A 27,529-nucleotide genomic window follows, 5' to 3' on the forward strand; every position below is an offset into this window, starting at 1 on the left:
TTTGTTTTTAAGAGCCGGTGCCCCGATGGAGCCCGCAGCTCAGTTCACCGTCACCGGCCTCTGCCTCCGCAACCTTCCGTACGTTTATTTGCACATTCTATGCCCCCCGATGTGCGCCCGACATCGAGCCCTCCGTGACTGGCTCCTTAGACGGCCGCCATGTTCCCCCTCTGACAAATAATCCCCACCCTCCGATATTTTATCATAAAACTCATAACAGCCATACTTGCGGTAACAGCTGCTATAGCACATATTGCAATTAACCCATCCACTTGTAATGAGGGGCTTAATGTATTTTCATGTTGCCTGAATGCAACATTACCCACAGGAATTTTGCTAAATAGATAGCCAGGTTAGGGCAGGCATTTTTGCACTGCAGTTCTAAAGCTGCTACAGTTCTAGGAACTGGGGGATCACTGAGAATTTCTCTAACATAAATTTTTCTAAGCATATATAAAAGTTGAATAATCACCAAAAATATGTTTTTTACTGAGAATCTGTTTATTGACTTTTAATAAATCATACAAATACCGACAGGAAATTGCGGGAAGCCAGTTATAAGATAAACAATTAGACATTCAGATGAGTTCACACTTACATTTCACTGTGACCTTGGTGTTTGCACATAATTTGCCAAATTAGACAATGAGACAATGACCGTGTATCAGTGAGAGAGCGTTCATATAGAATGTAAAGGAAGACCAAGCTGGGCGCGAGCAGTCGCAGGGGCACAGGTTCTGCAACCCCTGACTTATGATCAAAGGAGTATTTCTTATCGTATAGTTTGCTAACAGTTGTTGAAGTTTCATTTTCATGAGTAACCATCTCAAAGGAGGAACAGGAATGAATATTAATTAGGGGCTATACAAGGAATTACTTTTATATGGACCAACATCCTTAATGAGAACATTGCCTTTGTAGACAACACATTTTTCTGTATGGTCTTTGGCTGTGTTAGATCTTTGAATCTATGGCCGCTAACCATCACTGCCTAGGATAGATTACAATTATTAGATTTCAATCTCAAATTAACTAAGCAGTGCAATCAGAGACACTAAGGGCTTTTCCATAGGATAGCCACCCCTGTGGTGTCCCTAATATGACAGAGTAAAGCTCATGCACCAAGAAGAAGCACACCCTTCATACACTTATGAAACCAAGCTTCTTCCATAGCATCTCGTGATCTCCTGTGTCAAACGCTGCACAGAAGTCCACAAAAACAAGTAAAGGTTTGACAGCTGTTGTGGGTCAGGACTACAGGAAGGTGGCACAATTAACAGTATTCACCTCTCTGTGAAACCCAGCCTGCTATTGGGCTACTAACAGGGCTATCACACCACCGCCTTTACTTTGAGCTTTGCTGTAGTCTAGAAAAGTCCAAGTGGATGGGTTACTTAATAAAATAAGTGTTTTAAAAGGGTTTTCCTCTGACATGTTCTAACAGACGTAGGGCCTGATTAAGATCTTGGCAGACAAGTTACTACGTCACAATGGTGACAGATATAATGTCCACCAAAATATATACTTTGAGCTTTACTGTAGTCTAGGGAAGTCCAAGCAGATAGGTTACTTAATAAAATAAGTGTTTTGAAGAGTTTTCCTCTGACAGATTCTAATAGACGTAGGGCCTAATTGAGATCTTGGTGGACAAGTTACTCCGTCACAATGATGACGGATATCCCATCTGCCAAATTATATACTTTGAGCTTCACTGTAGTCTAGAGAAGTCCAAGTGGATGGGTTACTTAATAAAATAAGTGTTTTGAAGAGTTTTCTCAGAACAGGTTCTAGCAGATGTAGGTCCTGATTGAGATCTTGGTGGACACGTTACTCCATCACAATGGTGACGGATATCCTGTTGGCCGAAATATAAATCCCATAGGATATAATGGGATTTATATTTTGGTGGACAGGGTATCCGTTACGGTTGTGACAGAGTAACTCGTCCGCCAAGATCTTAATTATGCCCATAATCACAATATTTATGCAATATGGATATTTTGTTCTATGCATAGTGGTTGTAAATAATACATTTTATAAATCCATGTCCCTCGTTGCTGCCAAATGTTGGCCATACTTCTATGCCTGTGACCAATCCTGGTTTTTATGGTCTGGCTTGACAGTGCAGCTTTGCCAGACACGTATGTGAGTACCATAGCAGAGGGGCTTTGGATGTCCCCCACAGGGAGCCAGGAATACATGTTTTGATTGGACAGAAGTTGCATGCTTCCACAAAAAAGTGCTTGCCCTTTACCAGCTGGGATACTTTTGGTGATTTATGCAGCTGCCTGAGCTCGAACTTCTAGAGGCACACACATGACATTATAATGTTGTAAAAGTGTCTTAGATAACTAGATAGTTTAAGGTGTCTGTCTTTCTCTGGCAGCAGCACAGATGGTAGGAGGGCATTCATTAACCTACATGGATATTTAGGTCTAGTTCGACAGTGCACCTGTCACCTGACCTTTTAGCATGCATCATTATTATTCTACAGCTATTTGCTTCCACACAAATCTGCATGCGCTTTACTTGTAATGCTTCATATTACCACACAACATTCCTTTAAAGCTAATACTGTTGGAATTGCCAATGCTTGCTTTATTTTATATATCAGGTCACCTTAGTCAGGAAGGGTGTATGTGTACCCACCCATGATGGAGTGGTGAGAAACAGCCTTACCTCACTAGAGAACGCAAGAGAGAGAAAGTTAGGGCTTATTTACAAGCCCCTACCGCTGCCTAGCACCTCCCTAGCATCATTTTCTTTCTGCTAAGGCGGCATTAAGGATGCCTTTCTCCCGTGCCGTATTTACAAAGTGTCTTAATGATTGCATTGCACCACTTTGTAACCCCTTGCACCACATTATGCCTGCGCCAGGCATAATGTATCCAGGGGGGGGGCCTTCCCACTCAGGGAAGCTCCAAAAAATGGTCGCTGTGAAAGGTAGAAGATTTCACTGCACCATTTTTTCGGTCATTTTTACCTCCTGCCAAAGGTGGGTGTTAAGTGATGCACCCATAATAACCTATGGGCCTACCTGTCCTTTGCTGCACTAGCGTCCACATTTTTGACGCTAGTGCAGCAAACTGCCACAACAGCAACAGTTTTTTTTACGCTGTTGGTGTAACGACCGCCATGGTGCATCGTATTGTAAATAGAGTGCAACCATGGTGTCGTTAGGGGGATGCAAGAAAAGTTGCTCATCAGAACAGATGCTGCACTTTCTTGTAAATATGCCCCTAAATATGACATAGAGATGAGGTGCAGAGTGAATGTTGGCCGTTCCTCCCAGTTATGCTCTCAGCTTTCTGGAGGGCTGTGCCTTGCAACTAAACTGTTGCTATAAACAATTAAAACATTTATGGAAGGTTGGTACTTGCTTTGCTCAACATGGGGTTGTTTTAGCTGCTGCTTTGTAAGGAGATGCGGTGTTGTTGTGGCTTAGTTGCTAACTGTGGAATTTGGGACTTGGGTTTACATAAAGCGCCTAAGGGCAGACTCCATTTTAGGTATGCCTCGACTCCATCTTGGATAACGAAAGACACAATTTTCACAATCCTAGGCAATGTAAATTGTCATCTTCCCGATTTATGCAGCATCATTGTCATGTCTGCTCTTTGATGCAGTTGCATCCGACCATCAGAGTGTCAAGTCATTCAACTAATGACATAGATGTAGCACTAGATGCTACATTCGTCTGACTCAGGTGTCTACTTTACACCATGTCAAGATCAAGTTATAACACATACAGACATATAACCAAAATAGTGTAGTCTGAATTGATGTCCATTTACTTTGTACATTCATAATGAAATGTCTGGAGCGCACACCTTGATACACATAATTGATGTCAGACATTCCTAATCTTATGTTGGAAATTCCAGTTTCTGATAATATTTATTATACAAGGTATGGCACTTGACCACTTGTTAGGACGGGTCCTTCGCCCAGATTATTGCCTGAGATTCTGCCAGAGACATTCTCACCTACTGCCAGCACACCACATTCCACAGATGCTGCATCTAGCCTGAAGCCGATAAAGCCGAATCCCAGAGGAAGAACGGTGGCCATGTTTGCTCTTTGCAGGGAACACTGTCTTCACACTTCGGCTGACAAAGTCAGTCTGTGCGGCCAACGAGTTATGCAGTGCACCTCTTTTCCCTAAGAAACTCTAGACTGCAGGTTGCACTGTCTTCCATGTTCTCTTAGTGTAGTGCATAGAAGTAGGCATTAGGGTGTCAGGTTCTAGATGATATTCTAACCATGTTGTATTCTCAATATTTATAATATGTATTTTTGCTGTTTTTAGAATATTCTGTGTAGTTGTTTTAAATGTACAGGCAAACAAATTATTTCAGTAGTAATAAATACTTTTACATAAAAGTGTTCATTCTTTTTAGTACAGTGTGTGTGATATTGTGATATTGTGAATGATGAAATAGGTTTGTTACTGTTACCACGGTGCCCTGATCCCGTCATAGGCATTGTTAGTAATCCAAAAGCAATAATTCCATTTCAGTAAAACATTGAGTATTGTTTCTTGGGGGCCACAGATACCTGCCTTCCACATTCTTCTTTGGTGCATTCAACCATGTTCACCTGTGTCACCCACTGGTGGAAAAGCACACCTCGTAGAGCTACGCCAAAGTCATAGCTGAACCAACAGAGTCCTTATTTCAGTTTAGATTCTTGACCAGTAAAATATGTTTCTGTGGAAATTACTTTATTAACTTTACAGGGCGTTTTTACCTTTTTTTTTTTTTTTCAGTGGTTAAAGGAGTGTTTCAAGTGTACGCTGAAACCAACAAAACAGAGGGTTCCCGTGTGTGTGGAACTTTCAATGCAACATGGGCGACATGGGACCAGATGGATACGGCAAATAGCTCTGGATACGCGACTTGCAGGTATAAAAGGAAGAAAGGGATCAGTGAACCTGCAAACCTGTTGAGTTTTCAGGAAAAACAATGACTATGACATTTATTCATGTTCAGATCCACTGTAGGTATATTTGTCTCATGAGTAGTCATAATGGGTTTCTTGGAACCAGAATTGACCTACACCCTCTGCCTCTATCTCTCTCTCCCCTCCCATCGGCATAGTCATCGTTGCACTACACCATCAAAAGCTTTTTTGAATGTACAAAGCACTTTGCCGGTCATTCTGACCGCGGCGGGCGGCGGTCACCGCCCGCCAGGCGGTCACCGCCGAATGACCGCACCGTGGTCAAAAGACCGCGGCGGCCATTCCAACTTTCCCGCTGGGCCGGCAGGCGACCGCCAGAAGGCCGCCCGCCGGCCCAGCGGGAAAGCCCCTTCAACAATGAAGCCGGCTCGGAATAGAGCCGGCGGAGTTGAAGGGGTGCGACGGGTGCAGTGGCTCCCGTCGCGATTTTCAGTTTCTGCAAAGCAGACACTAAAAATCTTTATGGGGCCCTGTTAGGGGGCCCCTCAACACCCGTTCCCGCCATTCTGTTCCTGGCGGTAAACACCGCCAGAAACAGGATGGCGGAAAGGGGGTCGGAATCCCCATGGCGGTGCTGCTAGCAGTGCCGCCATGGAGGATTCCCTGGGCCAGGGGTAAACCAGAGGGAAACCGCCGGTTGTCCTTTTCTGACCGCGGCTTTACCGCCGCGGTCAGAATGGCCCAGGAAGCACCGCCAGCCTGTTGGCGGTGCTTCCGCAGTCCCCGGGGGTCGGAATGACCCCCTTTGTGAGGCTTGGGGACATGATTCTTAAATATTAGGCCTAGTATAATTTACTTCATGTTTTCAGGCTGTATGAAAACAAAGCCCTAGATTTTCACAACAGAGCTTGGCACAAATTTATCAAGACTTTTCGCCCATGCAAAGTCTCAAAAAGTGACACACCCAGCGCAAGGTCTTGATAAAATATTTAATCTCCAGCGAAAATCCTGGTTTTTGCACTGAAAGGTTGCCCTAAATTGAATGGAAATAGCGCTTAGCCTGGCTTTGCATCACTTTACATCAAAAGGGTCTTTCCTTGGGTGGTACATGGGTTTTCCCAATGAACTACCCATCGTTTTTAACCCAAAGACTTATCTTCTAAAATTGATAGAGCATGCTTAACATGAAAAAATAACACCTCTTTGAGACATGAGCTAATAGGGAGACATGTTGTAATTTCACCTTATTTTTTGACAAATTGCATGTGTGCTCCACTGTACAGTACACATACAATGTGTGGAAAGTTTTAGGCTTAGCCTGTGCATAGAGTTATTCACTGGAAAGGTGCCCTTCAAGTGCAAACCTATGCTAGAAATCACAAGCACACCATTGGGCCATGGTGCAAAGGTGTGTGTGGCGCTCTGCTTCCTATTAGTGCACCAGCATTGGAGAAGAGAGCAGAAGAGATATTACTTAGTAGATATGTCTCTGCAATGGTCTCTCCGCCTAGAGCTCTGTGGCGGAACAACTTTGGTTGTTGTGTTTTATTGCATTATTTTTTAGTGTCCCCCATCTATTGGATTCCCTGTCACATACTTTATCACCCTGACTAATGCAGCTTTTGTAGGCATGCTTGCATTACACTTTAAGTAAAGATGCCACCACAAGTGAGACAGCGCCACCGATGACAGACACAAGAGTAAGGATAAAAGGCAGGGTTGAAGTGACAGTGATGAGCCCACAGGGTTACAGACATTCCCTAATGTGCAAACTAATACATTAATTAATCACATTCTTGGTTGTTGGGCCGTCAAACCACCTATGGCTTTATAAAGTGCAGCAAATCACCCATGAGGGTCTCAAGGTGCTGAAAAAGCAAGGAGAAGGAGGACAGGAGCAAGAGCAATGCAGGAGCAGGGAGAGAGCTAGGCCTTGGACCTGCTCAATGGAGTCGCACTGCGGCCTCCATTAAGTAGGTCCTTGGAGGAGGGAGAGGTGCTGGGAGGCGGTGGGGTGGGGCTAGGCAGGAGGCGGGAAATAATGTTTGGCATGCGGAAACGGTAAGATAAAAGCAAGGAGAAAGCACACAAAAACGGGGGAAAAAGAAAGGAGAAGGTACACAAAAACGAGGGAAAAGCAAGGAGAGTGCATACAAAAAAACAACAGAAAAGGCAAGGAGAAAGCAGTGAAAACTAGGGAAAAGCAAGGAGAATATGCACAAAAATGGGGAAAAAGCATGGAGAAGACACAAAAACAAGGGAAAAGTAAGGAGAAGGCCCAAAAAAACTGGGAAAAAAGCAAGGAGAAAGCTGAGAAAACGAGGAAAAAGCAAGGAGAAGGCACTAAAAGAATGGCAGAAAAATCAAGGAAAAAGCAGTGAAAGCGAGGGAAAAGAATGAGACAGCAAAACAAACAAGCATTTGCAATGCAACAGGTCTCGCGTTTGCTCATGTTAGAGCTGATAGCGTTGTAAACTCCTAACCCGACTTTTCACCTATCGGCAAAAGTGCATTAATGTACGCAAGCCGAAAAAGTGCATTTAACTATGTAAAGCGCTCGACTTCTGGCAAGCGAAATCGTGCTAGTATATTAGAGAAAAAGTAGTCCACAAGCCGGACAGAAAACAGCGAGCCTCGCATGTTTTCTGTCCTTGGTCGATGCGATTGAGGAGTGCTAGCCACCGGAAAAGGCATGACGTATGCATGCCTTCCACTAATGAAAGCAAGCTGATTTTAATAGGCAAGCCCACTAACCAATGAAAAACACAGACGTGACGTAGACAGGGCTCCGAGCCCTTTTCTAAACCCTAAAGCGTCTCGCTGCGATACGCATGCGCGAGCGCATTCAACGCAGGCTCGACCCTAAAAATGGGGGAAAAGCAAGGAGAAAGCAGTGAGTACACGGGAAAAACAAGGAGAAGGCACCTAAAAAATGAGGAATAAAGCAAGGAGGAGGCAGGGGCAAGAGTGATGCATCAGCATGGGAAGAGCTGGGCCTGGTACCTGGGAAGGGAGAAGATAGTGATGGAGGTAGGTGAAGCCCCACTGCCCTCTCAACTCACAAGGTGCTCTTGCGTGTGACATGCTATCGGCTCACTTCACATGTGCAGCCAACAGAGAAACATTACCACACAGTGAATGCTTGGACACTAAGCTCCCAGCACCTATGAGGCAGCTCTGCTTTGTTGCAGTTCATTGTATGGTTTGCCAACTCCGAAGGACATAGATACAGTCACAGATGCTTTGTGGTTTTGGAGAGGACAGGTTTGGCTGCTCAGCAGCTCTGGCAGTTCTGGTGATCCACATCAGGACCATCCTTCCACCCCCAGACCATTGCTCCTATTCCCCAATAAGAGCACCAAGAGTGCAGTGGTAGAACAAAGAAGGGAACCTTGAAAAGAAGGGGGAAGTGACTGCAGACCAATTAAGTGTTGCTGATGACTGGGCCTGAGGATAGGGGGAATAGGGGATTAGGAGCAATTAGGTAAGCATGCGTAACAACTTGTGTGAATACAAACCTCCTGCTAGCACTTTTCTGCTATTTCTACAACTCAAGACTATGCCACATATATTGACCTATGGGACTATTTTTCTTCTGCAATCTCCATCTTCTTTTGCAACAGGCAAACACGTAAAGCAATGGGGTGAGCTGTGAGGGGGAAGAACACCATTCCATTAATACACTGCCATGCAGGCTCTCCCCAGGGTCACGCACAGACACTCTCTATAGAAATTCCCTATATACACCTGTGACACAGCCATTAGGGAAGCAACTTTCCTGGGTTTTATAATGTTATAAGTGGATGGAGGATAAACCGGTCATACTGTTGGGTAAAGAATAGTTTAACACCATATAAACTAGATTTGACTGCTCAAGTGTGTAGTATATCTTGATGGTCTGATCATTGATTATTGCTTTATTATCATCTGCACTACGAGGCATCCTGAGATGCATCACAGGGTATGTACCTGGTTGTCTCTGTCTTTGGATGGAGGATCAATTTGCCTCCATTTCTACTGTGATGTTAGCCTGAACCAATCTAAGTAGTTGCCCTATGCATGTTACAGGCAGGACCTAATCTAGCAACATGTCATACTCGTAGATTACATTGCTATGACTACCAGCTTAATGCCCTCTTCTTCACTGTCCTTCATCATGCACAGAATTCACAGGAATTTCCATCCTTTTTAAAAAATCTTCACATAACATGCTTCTAAGACATTAAGGCCCAGATTTAAGAAAAGTGGTGCTTCATGTTATAATGCGCCACTTTTCTTGCGGGCCATTGCACCCCCCTAACGCCACCATGTGTGTGCTGTATTTAAGATACGGCACACCATGTCGCAGGTTAGGGACGATAGCATCAACATTTTTTATGCTATTCCTGTACTTTGCAGAATAAGCGTCAAAAACGTTGGCGCTAATCCTGCAAAGTACATAGAGGCCCATTTTGAAAAATGGTGTGCCTCCTTTTAACCCCTGCTGTGAGCAGACGTTAGAAATACAGCTAAAAATGGCGTATTGGAATCTCATAGATTCCACTGTGCCATTTTTGCAGGCCTCCTAATGGGGGAACGCCCTCCCTTGGCTGCATTATGCCTGGCATAGGCATATTGTGGCCCAAGGGTTTATAAAGTGGCACAATGCATGCATTGTGCCACTTTGAAAAAATTGGCGTGGTGTTTTTGTCACACTATCACCACATTAGCGTAAACTAAATGACGCTAATGTGGCGATAGTTCTTGCAAGGCTCTTCCTAAATCTAGGCTTATGTCTTACCTTGGCTATGCTAACTTTGAATGGAGTTTTTCAGTACCTGGAATATATCACACCTGGTTTATGTGAATACAGTTAGTGGCGTAACATAGGTCCTGGAACCCCATGGTGCAGGGGGGGACCCTTCATCACAGTACCCTGGCATTAGAGCTCCTGAATGAGTCCATATGGAGGGCCCCTCCATTTACCTTGCATTGGGGCACCGTCATGTTTCACTGCCTCAAGCCACTGAATACAATGTGTTGTCTTCACACTCAACCATGGGTATGATGCTGCATGGAATGTTGCTATGCCACTTGGGGTGTTGGTCTGGAAGTTACATGAGTTGAGAACCAAGGCTGAGCAGGGAAGTCCCATGCTCCCGGTGGGGATCCAGTCAATTCATATGAGTAAACTGTAACTGAACCTGGGTGAAGTGATCACTGTATTTCTATCTCTACTCTCCACTTTCTCAGCTCCCAAAGTCTTTTGGAACCACACAAAACAGAGCCAAGTGTCACTTTTTAAGTATGAACCTATCATGAACTGTCTCACTCACTGGGCAAAAGTTTCATATTTAGCAAAATAATCTGACTAAGCCTTACGCCTAAGGCGACAGTGTCCTTGTTTGTCAGACTCTTCAGCTCTGTTGAATTTTAGGATCTGATTTTCAATTTAAAGTCCTGATATCCTACATTTGTGGACATTTTCATCTTGTGATTTCTGACTCCCCCTCCTCTGCCCCTCATCTTCGAGTGACAGACAGTTGTTTTATCCAAATGAAGTGGTTCTGTTTTCTTTGTTTTGATAAATGACCTGGCATCAAAAATGTTGGTCATTCGTAACATTACTGCTTTGTGTCTTTTTCAGTGCTGGCTGGGTGGCTAATGTGACTCAGTATAAATTCATGGACCTATCTGGGCTGAACTGCACCAATGGCACAGGTACCAACGAAACGGACTCCAAAGCAATTGCCTTCTTCTGCTTCCGAGCAGCCCGTAAGTTTTTGTGAATTTCTTAACACTTGAAAGCTCATGCACCATACACTATCATGCTACAAAGAAGAGAACCACATTCGCAGACATTGCATTTCTCAGAAGGTTTGGGCTAATGCAGATCCTGAAAGCTGAATTTAGAAGGCTCTTGTGAAATATTAGAAGTATCCATTGTAACAAAGATTCTAGTGCCACTTTATATTATGTTCATTTATGATATGTACCCCACTGCTGTTCTATCAATCACTCAAACATTTATAGAGTGCAGCAAATCACCTGTGAGGGTCTCAAGGTGCTGGAGTTGTATGCTGGTGCTTGGAGGAATGACCAATCATTCGAACATCCAGGTCTTTAGTTCTCTTCTGAATCGCTGAAGTGATGGCACGGTCCTCTTCTATGTAGCAGATAGCTGTCATACATACCCCACAGCCCTGTCTTTTCAGTTTCTGATTGCCCTAAGTAGACCAGGTGGGTGCTGGCCAGTTGGCTAATAGTCACAGTTCAGTCCACACAGGTAAACAGTTTCTTGGCTCAGCTTTAGTCGCTGAGCTAGAATAGAGACAATCCTTGCAGATAATGCATGAAAGTGTTTGGTGTAGCAGCACAACCAGTTAAGAAATGAAGAACTAGATGAAAAACAAATATGAAATAATGGCAATAATTGGAAATTTATAAAAAATAATGCACAAAAAAAATTCCCTTATTCAAAACTGATATAGTGGGGAAGATTTCAGTGAGATTCCTTATTGAAGAGGAAACAGCTACAGAGATGCTACAAACAGGTCAGGGACCCAATTAGTATTGATTCACTATGTTCGTCAGATGGAGGTGTTTTGAGAATGTTTCCCAAAATTTCCAAAGTTGTGGCAATCTTAAGAAAATGAAGGCAAGTTCCACAACACTCAGCCTGCTTGAGAAAATGGTTAGGCATACAAACAGTCGTCTGTTCTGTCCTTCTAAGAACCTCAGTGGTAAACGGACAGCAAAGCTACCTTTAGTTTTACAACACTCTTCTCACCCAGTATCACAGGTTTGCAGGACTGACGTTTCAGCATACAATCCACTTTGTTCAATCTACTCAAGGATAGTAGTTAGCTGTGGGTCCTGGGTTGCTGCAGCTTCCCAACACATAGCTCCTTGAAGCGGAGTTCTTCAGAGAAACAGTTTTCCCATCAGAGACTGGTCCAAAAATGCTGTGGACCGAAGCAGAAAACTGTCTTGGCCGTTACGGAACACAAAGATTCAACTCAAGTGGTCACCCACTTGTGTATGCCCCTCAGTGGGCAGTTGGTTTTTCTCTTGCAGCATGCAGGGAGTTTTTTTTTTCCTCTAATGTTCAAAGAAATGTCTCAAGTACCAGTGAGTCATGCAAGAGCACTAAGTGGGGTGCTAGTACACTAGTGATGGGTGACCCTATGCCCTGAACCAATCTGTAGTGAGTTTGCACTAATTCCCAACCCTCCTCCAAAGCACTGAAATTCCTGTGCCTAGTGGCACCCAACCTCTCCCACAGTTGTCTGTGCTCCAAAAATTGAGTTTGGAAGCTAAAAGCTTGTCGGCCTCCCCTTGTGACCTCAATTTTACTACTTGCTAATTAGTCCAATCTATCTTACTTGAAAGGGATTCCATTCCTCCATTCCTATGTGTTAATACTTCCATAGAATTCATGTTGACTGCTGAAGACACTGTGGGTCTGATATCTAAATCCCATGGAATGTAATGGGATTTAGATTTCAGTGGACAGGATATCCATCACCATTGTGATGGAGTAACCCGTCCGTCGAGTCCTAAATGAGGCCCACAGTGTCTACACTTGGCCTCTTTTTGAAACAAAAAAGTAAGCTTGAACAGTTAATCTCATTGCATATTTTCAGGTACAACCCCCCCTTTTTACTATTGTAGTATTCCCAGTGAAGGAGACCACCATTTCTTCACAAGTGTGAACCAAACTGGCTTTGTGTCAGAATTTGGAAGTAGGCATCAAAAGATCTTCAGGTAAAGCATGAATCTCAGTAGGCCATGGCCCGTGGAATAAACACACAGAATCACATGTCTCCAAGGTCACAAGAGAAAATATGACATATATGGAGGTTGTATATCACAAGCCTATCCTAGGGCAGAGGGAGGTTGTTCAAGTCAAATGTCAAGACACAGACATTGAGTGACAAATTGCATTCTTAGAGTAGAAGTAGACTGCTACTTCATCATGATTTATTGCTCTTCACTGAGGTGACTTCTGGACATTAGTGATTTGGAGGACGATTGGAGCGTTCTTGATCAGTACGGAGATGTTGGTCCACATCCTGGGTGCATAGATGCAGAGGTGCAGAACACATAGTGGGTGCATAGATGCATGACGCCTGTTGCATTATTACTTTTCTTTTTTGCACTTCTTAGTCTCTTGTCTGATGGTGTCCTGGCTGAAGGTGGGCCTAGAGCCACCAGAGATGATGGGTTTGTCAGGTAGATAGGGTGGAAGGCCAGTCTTGATTTGTAGCTGATGAAGCTGGTTATAAGGATGGTGAGGGTGGCAAGTGGAGCCAGTTGAGATCCATCAGTAAAGGGGAGATAGGTTGCTTTAATCTGAGTGCAGAGTTGACTGTGTTAATCCAGATTATATGTGAGGTAAGGGTTTGATGATGATCTTCTTTTTTAAACTTGAGATCAAAATAAATAGTAAAATAAGAATACTATTTAAAAAGACATGTAACTGCAACAAGCAGCCAACACATACCAATGTGTTACGCAGCATCCAACAAAGGAAAAGCTGGTGGTGATATGTCCTCCATCCCAACTTTCATCAGTGGTCTGTGAGTAACAAAAATATCTCTAATATACTAGGAGTGAGACCTCAGATCTCAGTGACCACTGAGGCCCAATAGGCATGCAAAGTTGGAATTAATCACTCATACTTCTTTAGGATGTTTTCAAACAGAGATTGTGAAAAATACCAAGATGTTCCCAGGAGATTTTGGCAGCTATCCTGAGTAGAAGACTGTTATCACAGGTCTCAATCTAGACCAGATTCAGGGAAAGATTGTATAACATCAGTCAGTCCTGTGTTTCATTTCTCCAGCGGACCATGGTGGATTGTTTCTTCATATTTGTATTATGACAGACTCTCTGAGTAGAATCCCGCAGACAAGATCTTAGAATCGAGATACCCATGGTGTGGAAATTATGCATAATTCAATTTCCTTTTAATGGAGCAGAAACATATCTCCAATAAAAACACACATACTCCTGCAAAGCATTTCATAGAAACATTTCTGGTCACTGTTTGTGATATCACACACAGCAAATGTATTTTAATACACATTACACAGTCAGTGGTAGCTACTTTGATGCCTGATGATGAATTTGCAAGAAATTTGGCACTTGCTTGGTTCATTTGGAAACACTTTGGGATGTCAGTTTTTGCGGAGATACGTACAGAGGTAGAAAAGTTGTTGGAGGGACAACAACATTTATCCTTCTCATTTAAGCTCCTATAAGAAGTTGTGCTCCACAATTACACCAAGATTAGCAAAAACCTAGAACTTTACTCAGAATGGAGCAATTTTGAAGGTTCAGTGTAAATTTGTTCTGGAGCTTATAAAATTCTTACATTACAAAAATGGTTGGTGGGCTTGGAAGGGTCATTTGTATGGCTTGACCATGTATGCTTGGATCGTGTGCACATATCGACCAGAAAGTACTTAAGGAAAATACATTTTAAAAATAAACTAATCCGTTTGGACAAAGTAATGCTTTCAATGTGAGATCTGCAGAGCTCCAGAGGATCCAAGAATCCAGCCGTTCTGATTGGCTGGCAGCAACCTAAATGTTTCATAGCCACAGCCTTTGTAGGATTCCAGGCACTAAAGTCTGTTCCTTAAAACAAAACATGAAAGTGAGTATAAGAGGGCAGGGCGTGCATTGCCTGACCCCAGTGACAAAGTTGGGCGTCCCAAAGAGACAGAACTACCTCAATTTTGTTTTTAAAAAGTCCTGTTTTACTCGCAGCGTTTGCAGACCTCAGTCTGTAGAGTCAACTTTGGGAGAGGCATACGTTCATGCGAATCAGTGGTTGCTCACATCGGAGGTTAAGAGGCAAAATAAATACAGTAGAATACAAAATTATACAAGTCAACACTCCCGATTCAGGCGGGAGACTACCGGTTTCAAGGTTTGACTCCTACCTCCCGATTCCTGCGTGCAGAAACTCAATTTGGGACTTTTGGAAAACTGGCAGGAATGAAATGTTTGTCAAGCATGTCCAGTCTTCCCCTCTAAGTATTACCTCTGACATCAAAAGTTAATGTTTTGTCCTTAACTCTTGAGGGGGAGATTGGAGCATGTGACAGGCGTCAACATTTCATTTTTGGCAGTTTTACATAGTGCAAACAAAAACAGAGTTAAGAGCTCTGTTTTTATTTGCACTGTCTTATTAAAAAGCCAAAAATGAAATGCTGATTGTCACCATACATATCTGTAGCCTCTGCTCCAGTATAAGTCAGTGGGGAAATACATTCTCCCAGCTACTTTTTCAAATCTCCCACCTGCCTACTCTACAACGTGGTATTCATGCAAAATACAAATACAGATTTAAAATCCATCTTTCCTCAGCACCAGTTCCCAGTTTTCCCCTGAGTGCAGTCACCAACACAGAGGGAACAACAGGGCTCTCCCAGAATTACTCTTTGCTCAGATAAGTTCAGCTCAATTTGAATAATATTCCACCCTTCCATGTACCCATTCACAGAGCCGACATACAGTGAGCGCCACAGAAGTCATCCAATCACGTACCCAGGCTGGTTCACACACCCTCTGCACATGCGCACACAGGCAAGGACTTGTTCCAAGGGAACTATGCAGGGTATCAGTGTGAGCGGCAGCTACTGCCAATCAGGTGGCAAAAGCAAAGGGCACATGTCTGCCAACCAGAACTCTTAAAAAGGAAACAGACCGGACCTCTGAGAGAAGCAATGCGACATGAGCCTCAGTCACCCGTGACCCCGGCTTGTGTGTCATTCCATTATGTGGTTACCGATGACCATATATACTCAGTGGTGGACTGAGTGCTGAAACCAGTCCTGGATACCTTGTTAATACAAACCCGGAAGTGTAGCAAGCATCTGACTGTCTCCCGGAGGGTTGTAGGTGGGTGGGACGTGTACAAGAAAGTTACTCGGGGATGTCCCGTCCGCCATGTTACAATCTCCATAGGCCATGATGGGATCATAATATGGCAGGCGGGATATCCATCACGTTTATGACAAAGTAACCCCCTCCGTCAAAATCTAAATCATGCCCTAAAGATACTCAATGGAAGGACAGCAACATTTGGGGGGAAGCACTTTGATTCGAAGGAGGAGGTTTTTTGTCCTACTTTACCTCTGCAATAGACAAAAGAGCAGTGAGCAGGAGCCAGATGTCGTCTAACATCACAAACAGTGAATGTATATTTAACTGTATCATTTATTCATACGAAATACTAACTAAAGCATTTGGCATCTCATCCCCAGTCATGTACTCCGGCCTGTATCCTGTTTTCCCTCCAAGTGCCTCGCAGCTGCTGAACAAAACCGAAGCCAAAAGCCTGTGTGTGTCCCTGCTCGGCAACCTGGCAACAGACACGGAAATCAAGAATTCCAACCGCTCGTCACTGCCCCGGGGCTTGTAAGTGCCAACAAGCAGCGTGTGTGCAGGGGTAGTCATCATCGCTGCAATCGATTGTGTTTTTAAAGCAAAAAATTGCACCTGGTGAACAGTTTGGACGATAGATATGGGGTCGTAAATCGTTTGGCCGTTCCACAAAGAGAAATGAAGCCGCCACTTAAAAAAAGTGAAATATATGCATTAATGAGCTGAAGTGACTAATTAATAACATGAGTATGGGCTCTGAGAAGGCACACACACTCTTCCCTCAGTGCTTAAGCGTATACTTCAAATATTTTTAAGAAATCCTGTATTTCTCTGAACTGCACTTATAATACCACGCAAACATCACTGAACAAAAATGTGTTAAATGCTGAGTCTAAATGTAGGAAGTTGGCTCTGTATGTGCTATTTCAAAGTAAGGAATAGTATGCACAGAGTCCAAGGGTTCCCTTTAGAGGTAAGATAGTGGCAAAAAGAGATAATACTAATGCTCTATTTTGTGGTAGTGTGGTTGAGCAGTAGGCTTATCCAAGGAGTAGTGTTAAGCATTTGTTGTACATACACATAGACAATAAATGAGGTACACACACTCAGAGACAAATCCAGCCAATAGGTTTTTGTATAGAAAAATATCTTTTCTTAGTTTATTTTAAGAACCACAGGTTCAAATTCTACATGTAATATCTCATTCGAAAGGTATTGCAGGTAAGTACTTTAGGAACTTCAAATCATCAAAATTGCATGTATACTTTTCAAGTTATTCACGAATAGCTGTTTCAAAAGTGGACACTTAGTGCAATTTTCACAGTTCCTAGGGGAGGTAAGTATTTGTTAGGTTAACCAGGTAAGTAAGACTCTTACAGGGCTTAGTTCTTGGTCCAAGGTAGCCCACCGTTGGGGGTTCAGAGCAACCCCAAAGTCACCACACCAGCAGCTCAGGGCCGGTCAGGTGCAGAGTTCAAAGTGGTGCCCAAAACACATAGGCTAGAATGGAGAGAAGGGGGTGCCCCGGTTCCGGTCTGCTTGCAGGTAAGTACCCGCGTCTTCGGAGGGCAGACCAGGGGGGTTTTGTAGGGCACCGGGGGGGACACAAGTCCACACAGAAATTTCACCCTCAGCGGCGCGGGGGCGGCCGGGTGCAGTGTAGAAACAAGCGTCGGGTTCGCAGTGTTAGTCTATGAGAGATCTCGGGATCTCTTCAGCGCTGCAGGCAGGCAAGGGGGGGATTCCTCGGGGAAACCTCCACTTGGGCAAGGGAGAGGGACTCCTGGGGGTCACTTCTCCAGTGAAAGTCCGGTCCTTCAGGTCCTGGGGGCTGCGGGTGCAGGGTCTCTCCCAGGCGTCGGGACTTTAGGTTCAAAGAGTCGCGGTCAGGGGAAGCCTCGGGATTCCCTCTGCAGGCGGCGCTGTGGGGGCTCAGGGGGGACAGGTTTTGGTACTCACAGTATCAGAGTAGTCCTGGGGTCCCTCCTGAGGTGTTGGATCGCCACCAGCCGAGTCGGGGTCGCCGGGTGCAGTGTTGCAAGTCTCACGCTTCTTGCGGGGAGCTTGCAGGGTTCTTTAAAGCTGCTGGAAACAAAGTTGCAGCTTTTCTTGGAGCAGGTCCGCTGTCCTCGGGAGTTTCTTGTCTTTTCGAAGCAGGGGCAGTCCTCAGAGGATGTCGAGGTCGCTGGTCCCTTTGGAAGGCGTCGCTGGAGCAGGATCTTTGGAAGGCAGGAGACAGGCCGGTGAGTTTCTGGAGCCAAGGCAGTTGTCGTCTTCTGGTCTTCCTCTGCAGGGGTTTTCAGCTAGGCAGTCCTTCTTCTTGTAGTTGCAGGAATCTAATTTTCTAGGGTTCAGGGTAGCCCTTAAATACTAAATTTAAGGGCGTGTTTAGGTCTGGGGGGTTAGTAGCCAATGGCTACTAGCCCTGAGGGTGGGTACACCCTCTTTGTGCCTCCTCCCAAGGGGAGGGGGTCACAATCCTAACCCTATTGGGGGAATCCTCCATCTGCAAGATGGAGGATTTCTAAAAGTTAGAGTCACTTCAGCTCAGGACACCTTAGGGGCTGTCCTGACTGGCCAGTGACTCCTCCTTGTTTTTCTCATTATTTTCTCCGGCCTTGTCGCCAAAAGTGGGGCCTGGCCGGAGGGGGCGGGCAACTCCACTAGCTGGAGTGTCCTGCTGGGTTGGCACAAAGGAGGTGAGCCTTTGAGGCTCACCGCCAGGTGTGACAATTCCTGCCTGGGGAAGGTGTTAGCATCTCCACCCAGTGCAGGCTTTGTTACTGGCCTCAGAGTGACAAAGGCACTCTCCCCATGGGGCCAGCAACATGTCTCGGTTTGTGGCAGGCTGCTAAAACTAGTCAGCCTACACAGATAGTCGGTTAAGTTTCAGGGGGTACCTCTAAGGTGCCCTCTGGGGTGTATTTGACAATAAAATGTACACTGGCATCAGTGTGCATTTATTGTGCTGAGAAGTTTGATACCAAACTTCCCAGTTTTCAGTGTAGCCATTATGGTGCTGTGGAGTTCGTGTTTGACAAACTCCCAGACCATATACTCTTATGGCTACCCTGCACTTACAATGTCTAAGGTTTTGTTTAGACACTGTAGGGGTACCATGCTCATGCACTGGTACCCTCACCTATGGTATAGTGCACCCTGCCTTAGGGCTGTAAGGCCTGCTAGAGGGGTGTCTTACCTATACTGCATAGGCAGTGAGAGGCTGGCATGGCACCCTGAGGGGAGTGCCATGTCGACTTACTCGTTTTGTCCTCACTAGCACACACAAGCTGGCAAGCAGTGTGTCTGTGCTGAGTGAGAGGTCTCCAGGGTGGCATAAGACATGCTGCAGCCCTTAGAGACCTTCCTTGGCATCAGGGCCCTTGGTACTAGAAGTACCAGTTACAAGGGACTTATCTGGATGCCAGGGTCTGCCAATTGTGGATACAAAAGTACAGGTTAGGGAAAGAACACTGGTGCTGGGGCCTGGTTAGCAGGCCTCAGCACACTTTCAATTGTAAACATAGCATCAGCAAAGGCAAAAAGTCAGGGGGCAACCATGCCAAGGAGGCATTTCCTTACACAACCCCCCCCCAAACGAAAGAGGATGAGACTAACCTTTCCCAAGAGAGTCTTCATTTTCTAAGTGGAAGAACCTGGAAAGGCCATCTGCATTGGCATGGGCAGTCCCAGGTCTGTGTTCCACTATAAAGTCCATTCCCTGTAGGGAGATGGACCACCTCAACAGTTTAGGATTTTCACCTTTCATTTGCATCAGCCATTTGAGAGGTCTGTGGTCAGTTTGAACTAGGAAGTGAGTCCCAAAGAGGTATGGTCTCAGCTTCTTCAGGGACCAAACCACAGCAAAGGCCTCCCTCTCAATGGCACTCCAACGCTGCTCCCTGGGGAGTAACCTCCTGCTAATGAAAGCAACAGGCTGGTCAAGGCCATCATCATTTGTTTGGGACAAAACTGCCCCTATCCCATGTTCAGAGGCATCAGTCTGCACAATGAACTGCTTAGAATAATCTGGAGCTTTGAGAACTGGTGCTGAGCACATTGCCTGTTTCAGGGTGTCAAAGGCCTGTTGGCATTCCACAGTCCAGTTTACTTTCTTGGGCATTTTCTTGGAGGTGAGTTCAGTGAGGGCTGTCACAATGGATCCATATCCCTTCACAAACCTCCTGTAATACCCAGTCAAGCCAAGGAATGCCCTGACTTGAGTCTGGGTTTTTGGAGCTACCCAGTCCAGAATAGTCTGGATCTTGGGTTGGAGTGGCTGAACTTGGTCTCCACCTACAAGGTGTCCCAAGTAAACCACAGTTCCCTGCCCTATCTGGCATTTGGATGCCTTGATAGAGAGGCCTGCAGATTGCAGAGCCTTCAAAACCTTCTTCAGGTGGACCAGGTGATCCTGCCAGGTGGAGCTAAAGACAGCAATATCATCAAGATAAGCTGTGCTGAAGGACTCCAAGCCAGCAAGGACTTGATTCACCAACCTTTGGAAGGTGGCAGGGGCATTCTTTAAACCAAAGGGCATAACAGTAAACTGATAATGCCCATCAGGGGTGGAGAATGCTGTTTTCTCTTTTGCTCCAGGTGCCATTTTTATTTGCCAGTACCCTGCTGTCAAGTCAAAGGTACTTAAGAATTTGGCAGCACCTAATTTATCTATGAGCTCATCAGCTCTTGGGATTGGATGAGCATCTGTCTTGGTGACAGAATTGAGCCCTCTGTAGTCCACACAAAACCTCATCTCTTTCTTTCCATCTTTGGTGTGAGGTTTGGGGACTAAGACCACTGAGCTAGCCCAGGGGCTGTCAGAGCGCTCAATTACTCCCAATTCCAGCATCTTGTGGACTTCCACCTTGATGCTTTCCTTAACATGGTCAGATTGTCTAAAGATTTTGTTCTTGACAGGCATGCTGTCTCCTGTGTCCACATCATGGGTACACAGGTGTGTCTGACCAGGGGTTAAGGAGAAGAGTTCAAGAAACTGTTGTAGGACTCTCCTACAATCAGCTTGCTGTTGGCCAGAGAGGGTGTCTGAGTAGATCACTCCATCTACTGTGCCATCTTTTGGGTCTGATGACAGAAGATCAGGGAGAGGTTCACTCTCTGCCTCCTGATCCTCATCTGTTACCATCAACAGATTGACATCAGCCCTGTCGTGGAAGAGCTTAAGGCGGTTTACATGGATCACCCTCTTGGGGCTCCTGCTTGTGCCCAGGTCCACCAGGTAGGTGACCTGACTCTTCCTTTCTAGTACTGGGTAAGGGCCACTCCATTTGTCCTGGAGTGCCCTGGGAGCCACAGGCTCCAGAACCCAGACTTTCTGCCCTGGTTGGAACTCAACCAGTGCAGCCTTTTGGTCATACCAAAACTTCTGGAGCTGTTGGCTGGCCTCAAGGTTTTTGGTTGCCTTTTCCATGTACTCTGCCATTCTAGAGCGAAGGCCAAGTACATAGTCCACTATGTCCTGTTTAGGCTCATGGAGAGGTCTCTCCCAGCCTTCTTTAACAAGGGCAAGTGGTCCCCTTACAGGATGACCAAACAGAAGTTCAAAGGGTGAGAATCCTACTCCCTTCTGTGGCACCTCTCTGTAAGCGAAAAGCAGACATGGCAAGAGGACATCCCATCTCCTTTTGAGCTTTTCTGGGAGCCCCATGATCATGCCTTTTAATGTCTTGTTGAATCTCTCAACCAAGCCATTAGTTTGTGGATGGTATGGTGTAGTGAATTTATAAGTCACTCCACACTCATTCCACATGTGCTTTAGGTATGCTGACATGAAGTTGGTACCTCTGTCAGACACCACCTCCTTAGGGAAACCCACTCTGGTAAAGATACCAATGAGGGCCTTGGCTACTGCAGGGGCAGTAGTCGACCTAAGGGGAATAGCTTCAGGATACCTGGTAGCATGATCCACTACTACCAGGATATACATATTTCCTGAGGCTGTGGGAGGTTCTAGTGGACCAACTATGTCCACACCCACTCTTTCAAAGGGAACCCCCACCACTGGAAGTGGAATGAGGGGGGCCTTTGGATGCCCACCTGTCTTACCACTGGCTTGACAGGTGGGGCAGGAGAGGCAAAACTCCTTAACCATGTTGGACATATTGGGCCAGTAGAAGTGGTTGACTAACCTCTCCCACGTCTGGGTTTGTCCCAAATGTCCAGCAAGGGGAATGTCATGGGCCAATGTTAGGATGAACTTCCTGAACAGCTGAGGCACTACCACTCTCCTAGTGGCACCAGGTTTGGGGTCTCTGGCCTCAGTGTACAGGAGTCCATCTTCCCAATAGACCCTATGCGTTCCATTTTTCTTGCCTTTGGACTCTTCAGCAGCTTGCTGCCTAAGGCCTTCAAGAGAGGGACAGGTTTCTTGTCCCTTACACAGCTCCTCCCTTGAGGGTCCCCCTGGGCCTAAGAGCTCAACCTGATAAGGTTCAAGCTCCAAAGGCTCAGTTCCCTCAGAGGGCAGAACTTCTTCCTGAGAAGAGAGGTTCCCTTTCTTTTGCTGTGTTGTAGTTGGTTTCCCAACTGACTTTCCTGTTCTCTTGGTAGGCTGGGCCATTCTTCCAGACTCCAGCTCTACTTGTTCACCCTGTGCCTTGCATTGTGCTCTTGTTTTCACACACACCAGTTCAGGGATGCCCAGCATTGCTGCATGGGTTTTTAGTTCTACCTCAGCCCATGCTGAGGACTCCAGGTCATTTCCAAGCAGACAGTCCACTGGGATATTTGAGGAGACCACCACCTGTTTCAGGCCATTGACCCCTCCCCATTCTAAAGTAACCATTGCCATGGGATGTACTTTTCTCTGATTGTCAGCGTTGGTGACTGTGTAAGTTTTTCCAGTCAGGTATTGGCCAGGGGAAACCAGTTTCTCTGTCACCATGGTGACACTGGCACCTGTATCCCTCAGGCCCTCTATTCTAGTCCCATTAATTAAGAGTTGCTGTCTGTATTTTTGCATGTTAGGCGGCCAGACAGCTAGTGTGGCTAAATCCACCCCACCCTCAGAAACTAGAGTAGCTTCAGTGTGGACCCTGATTTGCTCTGGGCACACTGTTGATCCCACTTGGAGACTAGCCATACCAGTGTTACCTGGATGGGAGTTTGGAGTGGAACCTTTCTTGGGACAGGCCTTGTCTCCAGTTTGGTGTCCATGCTGTTTACAGCTATGACACCAGGCCTTTTTGGGATCAAAGTTTTTACCCTTGTACCCATTGTTTTGTGAAGAGGCTCTGGGCCCACCCTCCTGTGCAGGTTTTTGGGGGCCTGTAGAAGACTCTTTACTATTTTTAGTTTTGGTTGTCTCATCACCCTTCCCCTGGGGAGTCTTTGTGACCCCTTTCTTTTGGTCACCCCCTGTTGAAGTCTTGGACACCCTTGTCTTGACCCAATGGTCCGCCTTCTTTCCCAATTCTTGGGGAGAAATTGGTCCTAGGTCTACCAGATGCTGATGCAGTTTATCATTGAAACAATTACTTAACAGGTGTTCTTTTACAAATAAATTGTACAGCCCATCATAATTACTTACACCACTGCCTTGAATCCAACCATCTAGTGTTTTCACTGAGTAGTCAACAAAGTCAACCCAGGTCTGGCTCGAGGATTTTTGAGCCCCCCTGAACCTAATCCTGTACTCCTCAGTGGAGAATCCAAAGCCCTCAATCAGGGTACCCTTCATGAGGTCATAAGATTCTGCATCTTTTCCAGAGAGTGTGAGGAGTCTATCCCTACACTTTCCAGTGAACATTTCCCAAAGGAGAGCACCCCAGTGAGATCTGTTCACTTTTCTGGTTACACAAGCCCTCTCAAAAGCTGTGAACCACTTGGTGATGTCATCACCATCTTCAAATTTTGTCACAATCCCTTTGGGGATTTTTAACATGTCAGGAGAATCTCTGACCCTATTTATATTGCTGCCACCATTGATGGGTCCTAGGCCCATCTCTTGTCTTTCCCTTTCTATGGCTAGGAGCTGTCTCTCTAAAGCCAATCTTTTGGCCATCCTGGCTAACAGGAGGTCATCTTCACTGAGAGCATCCTCAGTGATTTCAGAAATGTGGGACCCTCCTGTGAGGGACTCACTATTTCTGACTAACACAGTTGGAGACAGGACTTGAGGGGTCCTGTTCTCCCTATTTAGGACTGGAGGAGGGACATTGGCCTCCAAGTCACTAATTTCTTCCTCTGTGAGGTCATCATCAGAGGGGTTGGCTTTTTCAAACTCTGCCAACAGCTCCTGGAGCTGAATTTTGGTAGGTCTGGAGCCAATGGTTATTTTTTTGATATTACAGAGAGACCTTAGCTCCCTCATCTTAAGATGGAGGTAAGGGGTGGTGTCGAGTTCCACCACCTGCATCTCTGTATCAGACATTATTCTGCTAAGAGTTGGAATACTTTTTAAAGAATCTAAAACTGTTTCTAGAATCTAATTTCAAACTTTTAACAAACTTTTAAACTCTAAAAGACAATGCTAAACAGGGACTTAACACACAAGGCCCTAGCAGGACTTTTAAGAATTTAGAAAAATTTCAAATTGCAAAAATGAATTTCTAATGACAATTTTGGAATTTGTCGTGTGATCAGGTATTGGCTGAGTAGTCCAGCAAATGCAAAGTCTTGTACCCCACCGCTGATCCACCAATGTAGGAAGTTGGCTCTGTATGCACTATTTCAAAGTAAGGAATAGTATGCACAGAGTCCAAGGGTTCCCCTTAGAGGTAAGATAGTGGCAAAAAGAGATAATACTAATGCTCTATTTTGTGGTAGTGTGGTCGAGCAGTAGGCTTATCCAAGGAGTAGTGTTAAGCATTTGTTGTACATACACATAGACAATAAATGAGGTACACACACTCAGAGACAAATCCAGCCAATAGGTTTTTGTATAGAAAAATATCTTTTCTTAGTTTATTTTAAGAACCACAGGTTCAAATTCTACATGTAATATCTCATTCGAAAGGTATTGCAGGTAAGTACTTTAGGAACTTCAAATCATCAAAATTGCATGTATACTTTTCAAGTTATTCACGAATAGCTGTTTCAAAAGTGGACACTTAGTGCAATTTTCACAGTTCCTAGGGGAGGTAAGTATTTGTTAGGTTAACCAGGTAAGTAAGACACTTACAGGGCTTAGTTCTTGGTCCAAGGTAGCCCACCGTTGGGGGTTCAGAGCAACCCCAAAGTCACCACACCAGCAGCTCAGGGCCGGTCAGGTGCAGAGTTCAAAGTGGTGCCCAAAACACATAGGCTAGAATGGAGAGAAGGGGGTGCCCCGGTTCCGGTCTGCTTGCAGGTAAGTACCCGCGTCTTCGGAGGGCAGACCAGGGGGGTTTTGTAGGGCACCGGGGGGGACACAAGTCCACACAGAAATTTCACCCTCAGCGGCGCGGGGGCGGCCGGGTGCAGTGTAGAAACAAGCGTCGGGTTCGCAGTGTTAGTCTATGAGAGATCTCGGGATCTCTTCAGCGCTGCAGGCAGGCAAGGGGGGGATTCCTCGGGGAAACCTCCACTTGGGCAAGGGAGAGGGACTCCTGGGGGTCACTTCTCCAGTGAAAGTCCGGTCCTTCAGGTCCTGGGGGCTGCGGGTGCAGGGTCTCTCCCAGGCGTCGGGACTTTAGGTTCAAAGAGTCGCGGTCAGGGGAAGCCTCGGGATTCCCTCTGCAGGCGGCGCTGTGGGGGCTCAGGGGGGACAGGTTTTGGTACTCACAGTATCAGAGTAGTCCTGGGGTCCCTCCTGAGGTGTTGGATCGCCACCAGCCGAGTCGGGGTCGCCGGGTGCAGTGTTGCAAGTCTCACGCTTCTTGCGGGGAGCTTGCAGGGTTCTTTAAAGCTGCTGGAAACAAAGTTGCAGCTTTTCTTGGAGCAGGTCCGCTGTCCTCGGGAGTTTCTTGTCTTTTCGAAGCAGGGGCAGTCCTCAGAGGATGTCGAGGTCGCTGGTCCCTTTGGAAGGCGTCGCTGGAGCAGGATCTTTGGAAGGCAGGAGACAGGCCGGTGAGTTTCTGGAGCCAAGGCAGTTGTCGTCTTCTGGTCTTCCTCTGCAGGGGTTTTCAGCTAGGCAGTCCTTCTTCTTGTAGTTGCAGGAATCTAATTTTCTAGGGTTCAGGGTAGCCCTTAAATACTAAATTTAAGGGCGTGTTTAGGTCTGGGGGGTTAGTAGCCAATGGCTACTAGCCCTGAGGGTGGGTACACCCTCTTTGTGCCTCCTCCCAAGGGGAGGGGGTCACAATCCTAACCCTATTGGGGGAATCCTCCATCTGCAAGATGGAGGATTTCTAAAAGTTAGAGTCACTTCAGCTCAGGACACCTTAGGGGCTGTCCTGACTGGCCAGTGACTCCTCCTTGTTTTTCTCATTATTTTCTCCGGCCTTGTCGCCAAAAGTGGGGCCTGGCCGGAGGGGGCGGGCAACTCCACTAGCTGGAGTGTCCTGCTGGGTTGGCACAAAGGAGGTGAGCCTTTGAGGCTCACCGCCAGGTGTGACAATTCCTGCCTGGGGAAGGTGTTAGCATCTCCACCCAGTGCAGGCTTTGTTACTGGCCTCAGAGTGACAAAGGCACTCTCCCCATGGGGCCAGCAACATGTCTCGGTTTGTGGCAGGCTGCTAAAACTAGTCAGCCTACACAGATAGTCGGTTAAGTTTCAGGGGGCACCTCTAAGGTGCCCTCTGGGGTGTATTTGACAATAAAATGTACACTGGCATCAGTGTGCATTTATTGTGCTGAGAAGTTTGATACCAAACTTCCCAGTTTTCAGTGTAGCCATTATGGTGCTGTGGAGTTCGTGTTTGACAAACTCCCAGACCATATACTCTTATGGCTACCCTGCACTTACAATGTCTAAGGTTTTGTTTAGACACTGTAGGGGTACCATGCTCATGCACTGGTACCCTCACCTATGGTATAGTGCACCCTGCCTTAGGGCTGTAAGGCCTGCTAGAGGGGTGTCTTACCTATACTGCATAGGCAGTGAGAGGCTGGCATGGCACCCTGAGGGGAGTGCCATGTCGACTTACTCGTTTTGTCCTCACTAGCACACACAAGCTGGCAAGCAGTGTGTCTGTGCTGAGTGAGAGGTCTCCAGGGTGGCATAAGACATGCTGCAGCCCTTAGAGACCTTCCTTGGCATCAGGGCCCTTGGTACTAGAAGTACCAGTTACAAGGGACTTATCTGGATGCCAGGGTCTGCCAATTGTGGATACAAAAGTACAGGTTAGGGAAAGAACACTGGTGCTGGGGCCTGGTTAGCAGGCCTCAGCACACTTTCAATTGTAAACATAGCATCAGCAAAGGCAAAAAGTCAGGGGGCAACCATGCCAAGGAGGCATTTCCTTACACTAAAGTTTCGATACACGCATGATGCTAGACAGAGCAAGTAACTATCAAAAGGTAAGAGATTTATACTAAAGTTTGCAGCCTTGTTGATCCTTGAGTGGAGTCTATTCACACCACTGCAAAATGTAATTCGACCTTCCACTGAATGTCTCCGAGAGCTCACCCCAAGTGCCTGGCTAGGGATCCACTCAGCAGTCCACCAGCAGGGTTCACCGAGCCTGTAAATTGTCTCTCATTTGGTCAGCCAATTAGTTGTACAGGTCTACAATCTGTTGTTTCAGAAAAGGTGAATCCATGTTCATTTTTTGATCTTACCAACACCTCCATCAAGGACCTTGGCTGCATACTATTCCAACACCTCGGAGGATAGCCCTGTTTGTTCTTCTGACCTCGGGTTCTAGGA

General features: G+C 45.9%; 1 protein-coding gene across 1 annotated transcript in view; it reads left to right on the plus strand.

Moving 5' to 3' along the window:
* The window catches only part of LOC138283785 (uncharacterized), a 56,186-nt gene that overhangs the window by 15,035 nt on the left and 13,622 nt on the right, over window positions 1-27,529 (plus strand). Inside the window, exons 4-6 of the mRNA XM_069221866.1 lie at window positions 4,769-4,904; window positions 10,529-10,656; window positions 16,161-16,314. Coding sequence (XP_069077967.1) covers window positions 4,769-4,904; window positions 10,529-10,656; window positions 16,161-16,314 — 418 coding nt within the window. The remainder of the gene's footprint in view (window positions 1-4,768; window positions 4,905-10,528; window positions 10,657-16,160; window positions 16,315-27,529) is intronic.

Source organism: Pleurodeles waltl, chromosome 3_1, assembly GCF_031143425.1.
Source record: "Pleurodeles waltl isolate 20211129_DDA chromosome 3_1, aPleWal1.hap1.20221129, whole genome shotgun sequence".
NCBI lineage: Eukaryota > Metazoa > Chordata > Amphibia > Caudata > Salamandridae > Pleurodeles > Pleurodeles waltl.